The sequence below is a fragment of the Lacerta agilis genome, chromosome 8 (assembly GCF_009819535.1).
Source record: "Lacerta agilis isolate rLacAgi1 chromosome 8, rLacAgi1.pri, whole genome shotgun sequence".
NCBI classification, from domain to species: Eukaryota; Metazoa; Chordata; class Lepidosauria; order Squamata; family Lacertidae; genus Lacerta; species Lacerta agilis.
In genome coordinates, this window is record NC_046319.1 from 5,458,485 (window position 1) to 5,470,031 (window position 11,547).

Sequence of the window (11,547 nt, forward strand, 5' to 3'; positions counted from 1 at the left end):
AAGTACTGGAGCCTCAACTTCAGGATCTGTCCTTCTAGTGAGCACTCAGGGCCCATTTCCTTGAGAATGGATAGGTTTGATCTTCTTGCAGTCCATGGGACTCTCAAGAGTCTCCTCCAGCACCATAATTCAAAAGCATCAATTCTTCGGCGATCAGCCTTCTTTATGGTCTTCAACAGCCCTCTCCTCATGAATTTGTCCGATCCTCTTTTAAAACCATCTTGGTTTGCTGGCCATCACTGCCTCCCATTGGAGAGACTTCTATACCTTAACTCTGCACCGCATGAAGGCTGAAATATAGCTTCCAACTATTGCTCAGCCCTGGATCAGGCCAGCAGGGAGGAGACACAAGAGTTGCATTCCAAAAGCAGCACCTCTCAGATCACCGGGCACTGAGCTCGCTCCCCTGAACAGAGCAGAGCCCAGTGCAAACAGACAGCTTTCCCTCAAACCAGCCCTGGTTGAATCCTGTCATTGTTCTAGCTGTGGACTCAATCCTCTGGACAGGCACCAGCAGACACCACACTGTACCAGAGTAGCAGCAGCAGAAGAATCTCTTCCATCAAACCAGACCATAAATTGCACCACAAACACTTTTCTTAAAGATAAGCAAGTTGATGTTTGGTTTCTGCTCGCTAAGATTCACAATCAAGTTCGGAAAATATGAGGCACCACAGACCTGAAAATGTTTGCAGAACTTTATTGTTAACCAACATTGCACACGGCCACCCTTTCATTCCCAGAGGCGCAAGGCAGGCGGCATTCTTGTTCACCTGCACAGCACTAGGTGAGGAAAAAAAAAAAACCCAGAAGGTGCGGAACGAGCTACCCAAGGCCTTCCTGCAAGCTCTGTGGAGCTTCTGAGGTCCTGCACCCCATTAACTGCCATTTCAGGTTTCCCCCGATGCAGAATAATAAGCACTTGGGCAGTGCATTAGGGAGTTCAAAGCATTTAGTACCCAGCAGCTTGTAATTCTTACAATAACACAGCACACACCCTTGTGTGGGTTAAATGGTGCATGTGTGTGTCCCCCAAGCATGGCATTGTTAATTAGATGTTGAATGCCAGTATGGTGCAGTGGTTAGAGTATCAGACTAGGATCTGGGAGTTGTTGTTCAGTCGTGTCCGACTCTTCGTGACCCCATGGACCAGAGCACGCCAGGCACGCCTATCCTTCACTGCCTCTCGCAGTTTGGCCAAACTCATGTTAGTAGCTTCGAGAACACTGTCCAACCATCTCATCCTCTGTCGTCCCCTTCTTCTTGTGCCCTCCATCTTTCCCAATATCAGGGTCTTTTCCAGGGAGTCTGCTCTTCTCATGAGGTGGCCAAAGCACTGGAGTCTCAACCTCAGGATCTGTCCTTCTAGTGAGCACTCAGGGCTGATTTCTTAGAGAATGGATAGGTTTGATCTTCTTGCAGTCCATGGGACTCTCAAGAGTCTCCTCCAGCACCATAATTCAAAAGCATCAATTATTTGGCGATCAGCCTTCTTTATGGTCCAGCTCTCACTTCCGTACATTACTACTGGGAAAACCATAGCTTTAACTATATGGACCTTTGCCGGCAAGGTGATGTCTCTGCTTTTTAAGATGCTGTCTAGGTTTGTCATTGCTTTTCTCCCAAGAAGCAGGCGTCTTCTAATTTCGTGACTGCTGTCACCATCTGCAGTGATCATGGAACCCAAGAAAGTGAAATCTCTCACTGCCTCCATTTATTCCCCTTCTATTTGCCAGGAGGTGATGGGACCAGTGGCCATGATCTTAGTTTTTTTTTATGTTGAGCTTCAGACCATATTTTGCGCTCTCCTCTCTCACCCTCATTAAAAGGTTCTTTAATTCCTCCTCACCACCTGCCATCATGGTTGTGTCATCAGCCTATCTGAGGTTGTTGATATTTCTTCCGGCAATCTTAATTCCGGTTTGGGATTCATCCAGCCCAGCCTTTCGCATGATGAATTAGGATCTGGGAGACCTGGGTTCAAATGAAGCTCCCTGGGTGACCTTGGGCCAGTCACTGCCTGTCAGCCCAACCTACCTACCTCACAGGGTTGTTGTGATGATTAAATGACAAGGGGGAGAACTACATATTCCACCTTGAGCACCTTGGATATAAAGGCAATAAATAGTCATAAATAATACCACTGCTTTTCCTACGCCCCTCATTGCTTGCTCGGGATCACACACTTCTTGGCTGCACTGCTGCAGTTGGGTTACTTGCAACACTGCAGACGGGAGATCCATTAGCTGCACCAGTGTAAGGCCGGCCTTGAGCAAAGAGCATCCCCAGCCAGGGCAGGAATCAAGACACGGGCTTGTATCCAACACTAGTCCTACTCACGAGTAGGCAACTCGAAACTACTGAACATAAACACAGCCACATCCACTGACTTCAACAGGTCTATTCTGCGTAGGACTAGCACTGGATACAACCCATTATGCCCAGTCCTACGCAGGTTTACTCTGAATAAATCACGGCAATCAGTGTAGATTACTCTTCATAGGGCTGCAGGGAAGGGAGGCCTCTGGCTCAGGCTGCAATCACACGATAGCTTTTACAGCACATTCTTTCCCTCAGAGAATTGTGAGCAGAGCTACCATCCCCAGCAACCCGCAGCAAACTACAGTGCCCAGAATTCCTTGCGGCTGTGGTGTGTGTACGCGCTCTTTAAATGTATGCAGCCTCAGTGGTAAAAAATGCAAGAGCCCTACTCACCCACCCACCCACCTCCTGCTGGATCCGGCTGAGGCCCACCGAGTCCATCCTCCCGTTTCCCACCTGAGCGCAACAGCGGCAGCCTCTTCCGCTTGGGATCGCCAGTAACTGCATTGTACACTACAGGCCCCAGGTTCAAATCCCACCCAGCATCTCCAGGCAAGCCTCTCAAACCTGGAAGAGCAAGGCCATTCTTTGGAGTCACACTTTTCAGACCAGACCTTTAGCACTTGGGACTCACTTCTTATGCCACAAGTCAAGCTGTGACCCAGTGGGGTGTGTGTGTGCAACCCATCATCAGAAAGCTGAGGTGTACGGCACGGCTTCTTAAACAGGCCCAGGTTTTCTATTTAGGCCGCAAAAAAGTTGTGGGTCTGTCAGGAACATCTCTACTTGGCCCTACAGTTGATCTGTTCTCCTGACGACTGACATAAAAGCCATCTTCACCAGGCCGGTTACTAAATACGCTAACAATCTCCCAGTTTGAGGCCATAATTTTCATAGTATGGCATTGGTGATGCCCCCCAAAAAGGCCGACCATTTGAAAGAGGCTCTTCCTAGCAACCTGCTCTAGAGCCTGTGACTCTCCTAAAATGGCACTTTTAGGCCATGGTGCCAACAGTGAAGGAAAAAACATGAGGGGTTTCTGAAACCGTGGAGTTTGAGAATTGGCGGTATAGAAGATAGTGTGCTTGAAGTCTGACTCAATATAAAACCAGTAGTGCTTAAGAGTGCTGGACTAGGCCCTGGGACCATGGGTTCAAATCCCCACTCAGCCATGAAGCTCACTGGGTGACCTTGAGCCAGTCGCTGCCTCTCAACCTGACCTAATTCACAGGGTTGTTGCGATGAGGCAAACGATGCACTCTGCCTTGAGCTTCTCGGAAGAAAGGTGGTGGTACATAAACACACTATATATATATATATATATATATACACACACACACACACACACACTAACACAGTGTGTATATATATATATATATATATTGTATGTATATATTGTGCTTATATTGCCCTCAAATACCATTTAAGCCATGAACAGGTTAGAAATGGGAACTGAAAGCACAGCAAATGTTGAGCAAAACACACAAGATGACCACAGGCTGCTCAGACATTTAAGTTTTATCTGTGAACCGCCCCGAGACCCCTGGGTATAGGGCGGTATATAAATTCAAATAATAATAATAATAATAATAACTGTATGTTGCATTGGTTCATGGCATGTGGCATGAAAACTTCATCTCAAAATGGAACAATGTGCATTTGAGCTCTCCGTGTTTCTAGCCCTCATTAACTGTAAACAGAGAAGGGGTGGCAGAAACAAGGAAAAATTCAGATCACTTTTGCATATATATACACACATATATAAAATCATCAAGTTTTCTTCGAGGCCTTGACACAAGTTTGCGGAGAGCAGTTTCCAAGGGGCTTGGCGTTTGACACATCGCACAGCAGCTCCGCCAAACCGAAGGCACGCCTGTTTGCACGGCCCTCCCCCCACCCCCTGGGGACACCGATCTCGGAAGCTGCTGAACCCACGGCGAAGGCTAAAGCACCCGTTATCCTACGCACGTTATTTTTAAACTTATTTATAAGCATTCCCGAGGGGAGAAGCGGGCAGGAAGGAAGGACCCCCGGCCCTCCTCGTTACAAAACAACTCATCAGTATTGCAACAATAGGAAGCAGGAGCAGCGCCCCCTCCGCGAGGAGGTAGCTCTCCCCTCCCCACGAGACACGCGTCACCGCTGCACCCCCGGAGGCATCTCGTGCAAGCTTAGTAAGCGCCCCCCGTGCGCGGCCGGGATCCTATGCAGAAGCGCGTCCCACCCACTGCCGCCGTGCCCTCGCCCGCCAGCCCGCTCACCTTCCCCTCCGAGTCCTGCTGCTGCCCGTCGGCATCCCGGCCCAGCCTCTGCCGGAGCTCGCTCATCTTGCACTCCCGTTGCGGCTCCTCCACCTTCGCCTTCCGCTCCGCTTTGCACCGCGCAGTGAAGCAGCAGCAGCAACAGCAGCAGCGAGCGCAGCGCGAGCCGCCCAGCGAGATGGCCGGGCCCGGGGATTGAGGCGGGGCCAAGGCGGCCGGGCCAATGGGAGGCTCCCGTTCGCTCTTCTACGCATAGATCTTTCAATTTTTTAAAAAAAAAAAACCTAAAAGGGTAGAGGGACGGCTCCATTATAGAGAGGTGCAACTTCCTGGTTTCTTCAGGCGCTATTTCGTTTCTCCCTTCCACAACGGTTGCCACCCGTCTGTCTCGCAGAGACGAGTGCACCTTTGGGAATGAAGTCAACCCGCTGGAAAGTTACAGCGCCTGCTGTGGTTGTAGTAGAGACCGATATGGGAGAGACATGTTTGGTTGCAGCTGGGGCAGATGAAGGCCTCCGGTTGTGCTGCTGCAGATGCTCTCTGCACTCCTCCCAACAACAGTCATTCCTTCACTGGTCCCTGCTGTGGAATGGATACATGACCCATCTATCTCCAGGCACTGCGGTCATCTGCAAGGGATTCCCACATGGTGGGGTTGATGTCGTCAGCCTTCGCGTCAGGTATAATGCAGACATCTCTGTAACGCAGAGTGGGTCTGCCAACTGGCCTGCTACCTGAAGCCAGCTCCCTGTAGAGTGCAAGCATGCTGGCAATGTGGGCTTGGGAGCAGGGGCGTCGCTGGGGAGGGGTGGTAGGGGCGGTACGCCCCCAGTGACAGGGTGACAAGCGGCGGGTGGGGGTGACATGCGGCGACCCCTCCCGCCACTCCCACGCGCTGCCGCTCCCTCCGTCACCCCGTCCGTGCAGCGCTGCTCCTCCCAGGGTGACCGGTGGTGCGTGGGGAGTGGTGGGAGGCGCCGCCGCATGTCACCCCCACGCACCGCCGCTCGCTCTGTCGCCGTGGGAGCAGCAGCGCACAGTGTGTGCGGTGCTGCTGCTCCCGGGGCGACGGAACGAACGGCGGCACGTGGGGTGACGATCGGCGGCCCCTCCCACCACTCCCACGCGCCGCCGCCCCGCTCCCTGCCCGCTGGGCTCAGGGAGCGGAGCCCGGGGGAAAAGACAGGGGCAGGCCAGCGAGGGGAATGACACCCCCCTCGCTGGCCCAACCCCTCTCCTTTCCCCGGGACGGCTCCGCTCACAGAGCGCAGCGGGAGAGGAGCGGGCCAACTGGCCCGCGCGGAGGCGTTGTTCCGTGCGCATGCGTCATGACGTCATGCGCACGGAGCGACGCCCTGCCCCCATGTGTGCCACTGGGCTTGCCGACCCCGGCAGCCCAGGGGCTAGCTACGCCCCTGCTTGGGAGAGCATATCTTCGTTTGAGACATGTGATGCCCCAAACCTTCCTGAAACAGCATGCGCTGAGGTGTTGCTTCTGGCAGTTGTCAGTTGCCCATGACTCACTTCCATAAAGCTGTGCCCTCAACACACAAGCCTGGTAGACCATCTTGGTATATAGGTCATTAGCATCACATTCTCCCAGACTTTGCTGGACTACACCTCCCATCATCCCTGATCACTGGCTATGCTGTCTGGGGCTGATGGGAGTTATAGTCCAGAAAAATCTGGAGGGCCACAGGTTGTGCACCCCTGGGTTAGAGGACTGTGTCCTGGGAGAAACCAAGGTTGGAATCCTCATGGCCATAAAGCTCACAGGGTGACCTTGGGCCAGTTACTGTCTCTTAGTCTAGCCTACCTCACAGGGTTGTTGTGAGGATAAAGTGGGAAGGAGAACTATGTATGCTCCCCAGAGCTCCTGGGAGGAAAGGTGGGGGTATAAATGCAACAAAATAATAACTAAACCTCAGCTGCGCTGTGATCCTGAATATCTCCCTCATTTTCTATGGAACGCTGCAGAAGACGCACAAAGCTGACTCGGAAGCTGCCGCGCACTGTGCGACTCTTCTGTTCTGAATGCATGCTCTTGCTGCCACTTTCCTAAGCCTCCTCTAACCCCGCCCCGCGGATACCCGGATGTGGGTGCTTCTCCGCTGCCTGCCTGCGCTGGGCTGATGCCTTTGCAAAGGCTGCCACCAGCAGTGCCCCTTCCTCCTCTCATCTGCCTTGGCAACTGGCCTCTTCGGCTGCAGCAGCCTCCCCTAACCTAGACTGTGTCTGCTCAAGCGTTCTGACAAAGCGATGATTGGTGAAACATGCATCCCGCGGTGAAGAGCCAGGAGACTGCCAAGGATGGACAATAACTAATCTGGCGGCCGCTAGTAACATTGAAACTAGGTTTTTATTTGTATTGGAGGGATTGGCATCGCTCTCTAAAGAGAGAACACCTAAGAGGGGCCAGGAAGCATGTTTGCTGAGTAGTATTTGATATTAAAACCAAAGTTAACCACCTTGCATTCCCACCACATATGCAGAAACGAGCCTCACTCCCCACATTTTCTTCAGCAGTAAGGGGGCATGGACTTCATTGCTTGGTAAAGTCTCTCGGGAGTCCAGTGCAATCTCAAAACAATTTTGAGAGTGGGCTCCTGGATCCTGGTTGATACAGGCTTTAAAAGGAAAACTTCGTCCAGAGACCATTCCAGAGTGTTTCATCAATGGTTCTTTGTAGGTCGGCTTTACAAATCGTTGTGAAAAATAATTTAATCTGATGGGGGAAACCAGTTTTTTCCTACACTCCCACCCAGGCTTTCACATCTCTATGCATAAATATATATTTTATTTATTTCATAATATTTATACACTGCTTGATTGTTTTCTTTTTTTCTTTAAACCCCTTCAAAGTGGTTTCCAATATGTGAATACTGTAAAATCGCAGCAAATACACCCCTCTGCCGGACATTTATCCTGCGCCGCAGCATGGACAAGCCTGGGCATAGTGCGCAGGAAAACTGGAGCTCCCCCCAGGTGCCCGCCCCCTTCTCCTCCTCCTCCTTCCTCTAATTGGCCGATTAAGGGAGGGCGGACCAACTCCTGTGAAATGCGATTGGCTCCTCCACTTAACGACGTAACCGCGGTTCTCCCGCTCAAAAGCACTTGTTCGCGGGCGAACTCGTGGGGGCGTTGCCCGGGCGGCGTGTGCGCGCCGGAGCTCCTTTCGCGCCCGCCTTCCGCTTGCAGGGATGCTCGGGATTGGCCTACGGCGGAAGGGAGGGCGGCGCCACGCTCGGGTGGGCGGAGCATAGCGCGTGTGGGAGGGGAGGTATAAAAGCGGCCGTTCGGGACCCGCCGGCGCCAAATTGCGTCGCCTTCCTTCGCGCTCGCTGCTTGGTTGGGAGGGCGTGCGCTTCTTTGCCTCTCTCCGTCTCCTTCCGCCGGCGAGATGTTCGAGGCGCGGCTCATCCAGGGCTCCGTCCTGAAGAAGGTGCTGGAGGCCCTCAAGGACCTCATCACCGAGGCCTGCTGGGACCTGGGCTCGGGCGGCATCAGCCTGCAGAGCATGGACTCCTCGCACGTCTCCCTGGTGCAGCTCACGCTCCGCTCCGAGGGCTTCGACACCTACCGCTGCGACCGGAACATCGCCATGGGGGTCAACCTCACCAGGTGAAGAGGGGCGGCCGAGCCCGGCCAGGGAAGAGAGGAGGATGGCGGCGGCGAAAAAGGCGGGAATTTCCCTCACACAGGGGCTTTAGGCCGCTGCACTCCAGCCGCGCGCGCTAAAACCTCTCAGGCGGTGGCGGCGCCGGTCGGGTGACGTGTAATCGAAGCGTCCCGCCATTCTTGACATTGGCGGGAAAAGCGCGCGGGAGGGGGAGGGGCCCCCTTCTGTTTAAAAAAAAAAAAAGGAAGCCCTTTGGCGCGCGCTGGAATCGCGAAGCGGATTGGCTGGTTCCGTTCTCAAATGTCTTTGGCTTTTCCCTGATTGGTTGATGCGGCCTGCCGTGGGTGTGGCTTGTTTCCCCCTCTGGGTTTTTTTTTAATATAGGCGGGCGTATCCTACTGCTACTCCTTGAAAAGGGATTTGGCGGGACCTCGTGGAAAGGAGCGCCGGATCCTTTTAATGGTCGCGAATGAGACCACCTTCTCCAGGAGGAGGCAGGCCTACTCATTACCAGCAATGAGTCTCGTGGCCCCTTAAAATTTGACTGGCGTATTTGCACGTATTTTTTTTCTCCCGCCACCCGATGGCAGTACCTAAGCCGGCAAATATTCAAGTAGGTTTGCATCTGCCTAGTTGGTGTTCCCTGTTTTACAATGTGGATGGAACAACAATCCGGCACAAAAGGCATTTGCTATTGATTCAGATACATACACAGTAATGTATACACACTATTGACTGGGGTGTCCTTGCCTGATTGAGTTTTGATATTCATACAAATCTGAAAACATACCGGTAATCATCTCATAGTGGTGTGATGCTTCTTGCTGGTGTTTTGGCGTGAGCAGTCATTACCTTCATCCACCTTTGTAAGGTCGTCGTATGCTTCCAGTGGTTATGCTTTCTTAAGACAACGACAAGAATATGTCCTCTTTCTTTCCTAGTATGTCCAAAATACTGAAGTGCGCAGGTAATGATGACATCATCACCCTGAGAGCAGAAGACAGTGCAGACACACTGGTTTTGGTGTTTGAGACACCAAGTAAGTACTGAAACTTCACGCATACAAAATAGATTATATTAATTTAGGGCACTTACCCAAATCAGACTACTCTTGAGTTGACTTATTGCTTCAAGCTAATGGGAAATTGTGATGTTTCTCTTTGCTTCTGAACACTTGAAGAGAGTGCCTCTCAGTTTGCAACCATGCAATGAGAGACACTTTACAAAGTTGACTTACAAAATTGCTTCTTTTCTTCCTGAGACTAATGTCATGATAAGCTGCTTAAGTACCCCACAAAAAAAGAAGCAGGCTCTTCACAGCCATCCCTGTCCCAGTGTCCATGCATGCAGAATGATCCCACAGAAAATTGTGCGAGTGTCTGCTGCAGATGTGTTTTGTTTTAAACTTCTAATTCTGGAGCTGGCCAAGAAGATGTAACTTCAGCTTCCTAGAAGCTCTTTATCTGTAACAAGGATGGCTACTTGATGGTTATCTGAGCGGATCAGTTGGCCGCTGTCATAAAATTCTTACCTACCTGAACTACCTAAGCTAATTTAGAATCACAGATGAAGTGATCATAATTTCTTGAAACTACAGTAGTTTCCTGGTGCACACGCAAAACATGTTAGAATTCTCACCACTGAAAAACTATAGAAGCACCAGAAGCAAAATCAACATGAATTCTGCTAGTAACACTGTAGAAGGAGTCTTGTGGTCTTGTCATTGGGTTTTAAATTATAGTGTCTCTCCTTGGAAAGAAGGTTTAATATATTATGGGGAAGGTTGGCCAGTAAGCACTTCCTGCAAAACTTTTTAGGCTGAGGAGATCTCTTAAGTTAAGTGTTGTGATTATATACTTGACTAATACTCCCATTTTTCCCTTAGATCAGGAGAAGGTGTCTGACTATGAAATGAAATTAATGGACTTGGATGTAGAACAGCTTGGAATTCCAGTAAGTGCACTTTTGATCCAAATTTATTGTAATTAACTGAGCTTAAATATAAGCTTGTGCTGTAAAAATAGTTTAAAAAATTATTCCTTGCTACAGAACTACACTGTCTTCCTATTTAAGCAAGCATTTGTTGGATTATCTTATTTCCATCTTCATGAATAATTTCCATCTGATTGCATAAGAAATTGTTAAACTGAATTGAAGGAGACTTGCAAGGAGGATTGAAGCAAGTGATTCTTTTTTCCATAGGAAGGCACATTTTTATTGCTCGTCTGATCTTAATGAATAACAGAACTGTTTATTTATGTTCTGCTTTAGTGAATATTTTGGTTTGAATTGCTCCTGCAAACATTGTGAAAATGCTGCTCAAAGTAAGGCTCTGTGTTGCTCTTTCAGGAACAAGAGTACAGCTGTGTGGTGAAAATGCCTTCTGGTGAATTTGCTCGCATCTGCAGAGATCTTAGCCACATTGGAGATGCTGTTGTAATCTCTTGCGCAAAAGATGGTGTTAAATTTTCTGCTACTGGAGAGCTAGGAAGTGGAAATATAAAACTGTCACAAACCAGTGATGTGGATAAAGAGGAAGAATCTGTAAGTTGGTGAAGTTTTAACTGCAGGTTGTAGAGATTATGTTAAGTGTCCTTTACAAGTGTCCTTCTCTCCCCTCCATAAACTTGCACAACAGTTTGTTTGCCTACCTTGCTTGTGATAAAGCTGTTTCTAATGCAGTTGTTAAGTTCAGAAGTCCAACAGTGTGCTATAGAATATTTAATTCAAATTTAATTTGTTGTAGGTTACAATAGAGATGAATGAGGCAGTCCAGCTGACTTTTGCTTTGAGGTACTTGAACTTCTTCACCAAAGCCACACCATTGTCTTCTACAGTTACCCTCAGTATGTCTGCAGGTGTCCCACTAGGTAAGTTTCATTAGAAAGTTATCTCTGCAAACTAATTTGGTATTAACTTTGGTTTCAATTTAAATCAAACTAACTTTTGTCTACTTGTCTATTTTGTCCTGCAGTTGTTGAATATAAGATAGCAGACATGGGACATTTGAAATATTATTTGGCTCCAAAGATTGAAGATCAAGAAGAATCTTAAGAATTTGGTGGAAAGAATCAGGGTTTTGTGAAAGAAGAACCTCTGCTGGAAGCCTGTTCACCATTCCGTCTTGGTGCATTGAATTATCATATATGCACTTAGTTCCAATTGTAGATATTTCTGTGTAAATACTTTTTTCACTTGTTTTGCAGATTCCTCCCTCTCCCTCCCCATATCTTTTATACCTTGTTTTTATAGCTAACCCTTTACTCCAGAAAAGGGAGTACAGTATTTAAAAAAGACAAGGAGGTTCTGTGGCAATCTCTTCACAGTGAGGCTGCTGTTCGATTT

At 49.5% G+C, this 11,547-nt stretch overlaps 2 protein-coding genes across 2 annotated transcripts in view; one reads left to right on the plus strand and one right to left on the minus strand.

Moving 5' to 3' along the window:
- The window catches only part of CDS2 (CDP-diacylglycerol synthase 2), a 36,949-nt gene extending 32,136 nt beyond the window's left edge, over positions 1-4,813 (minus strand). The window contains exon 1 of the mRNA XM_033159168.1: positions 4,584-4,813. Within this exon, the coding sequence (XP_033015059.1) occupies positions 4,584-4,649 (66 nt within the window). The 5' untranslated portion in view covers positions 4,650-4,813. The remainder of the gene's footprint in view (positions 1-4,583) is intronic.
- Positions 4,814-7,936: 3,123 nt separating this feature from the next.
- PCNA (proliferating cell nuclear antigen) lies at positions 7,937-11,547 on the plus strand. Its single transcript, XM_033159169.1, has 6 exons — positions 7,937-8,204; positions 9,144-9,241; positions 10,088-10,155; positions 10,552-10,746; positions 10,949-11,072; positions 11,177-11,547. Exons 1-6 carry the CDS (start codon positions 7,984-7,986, stop codon positions 11,254-11,256), a joined length of 786 nt encoding a protein of 261 aa, XP_033015060.1. The 5' UTR covers positions 7,937-7,983; the 3' UTR covers positions 11,257-11,547.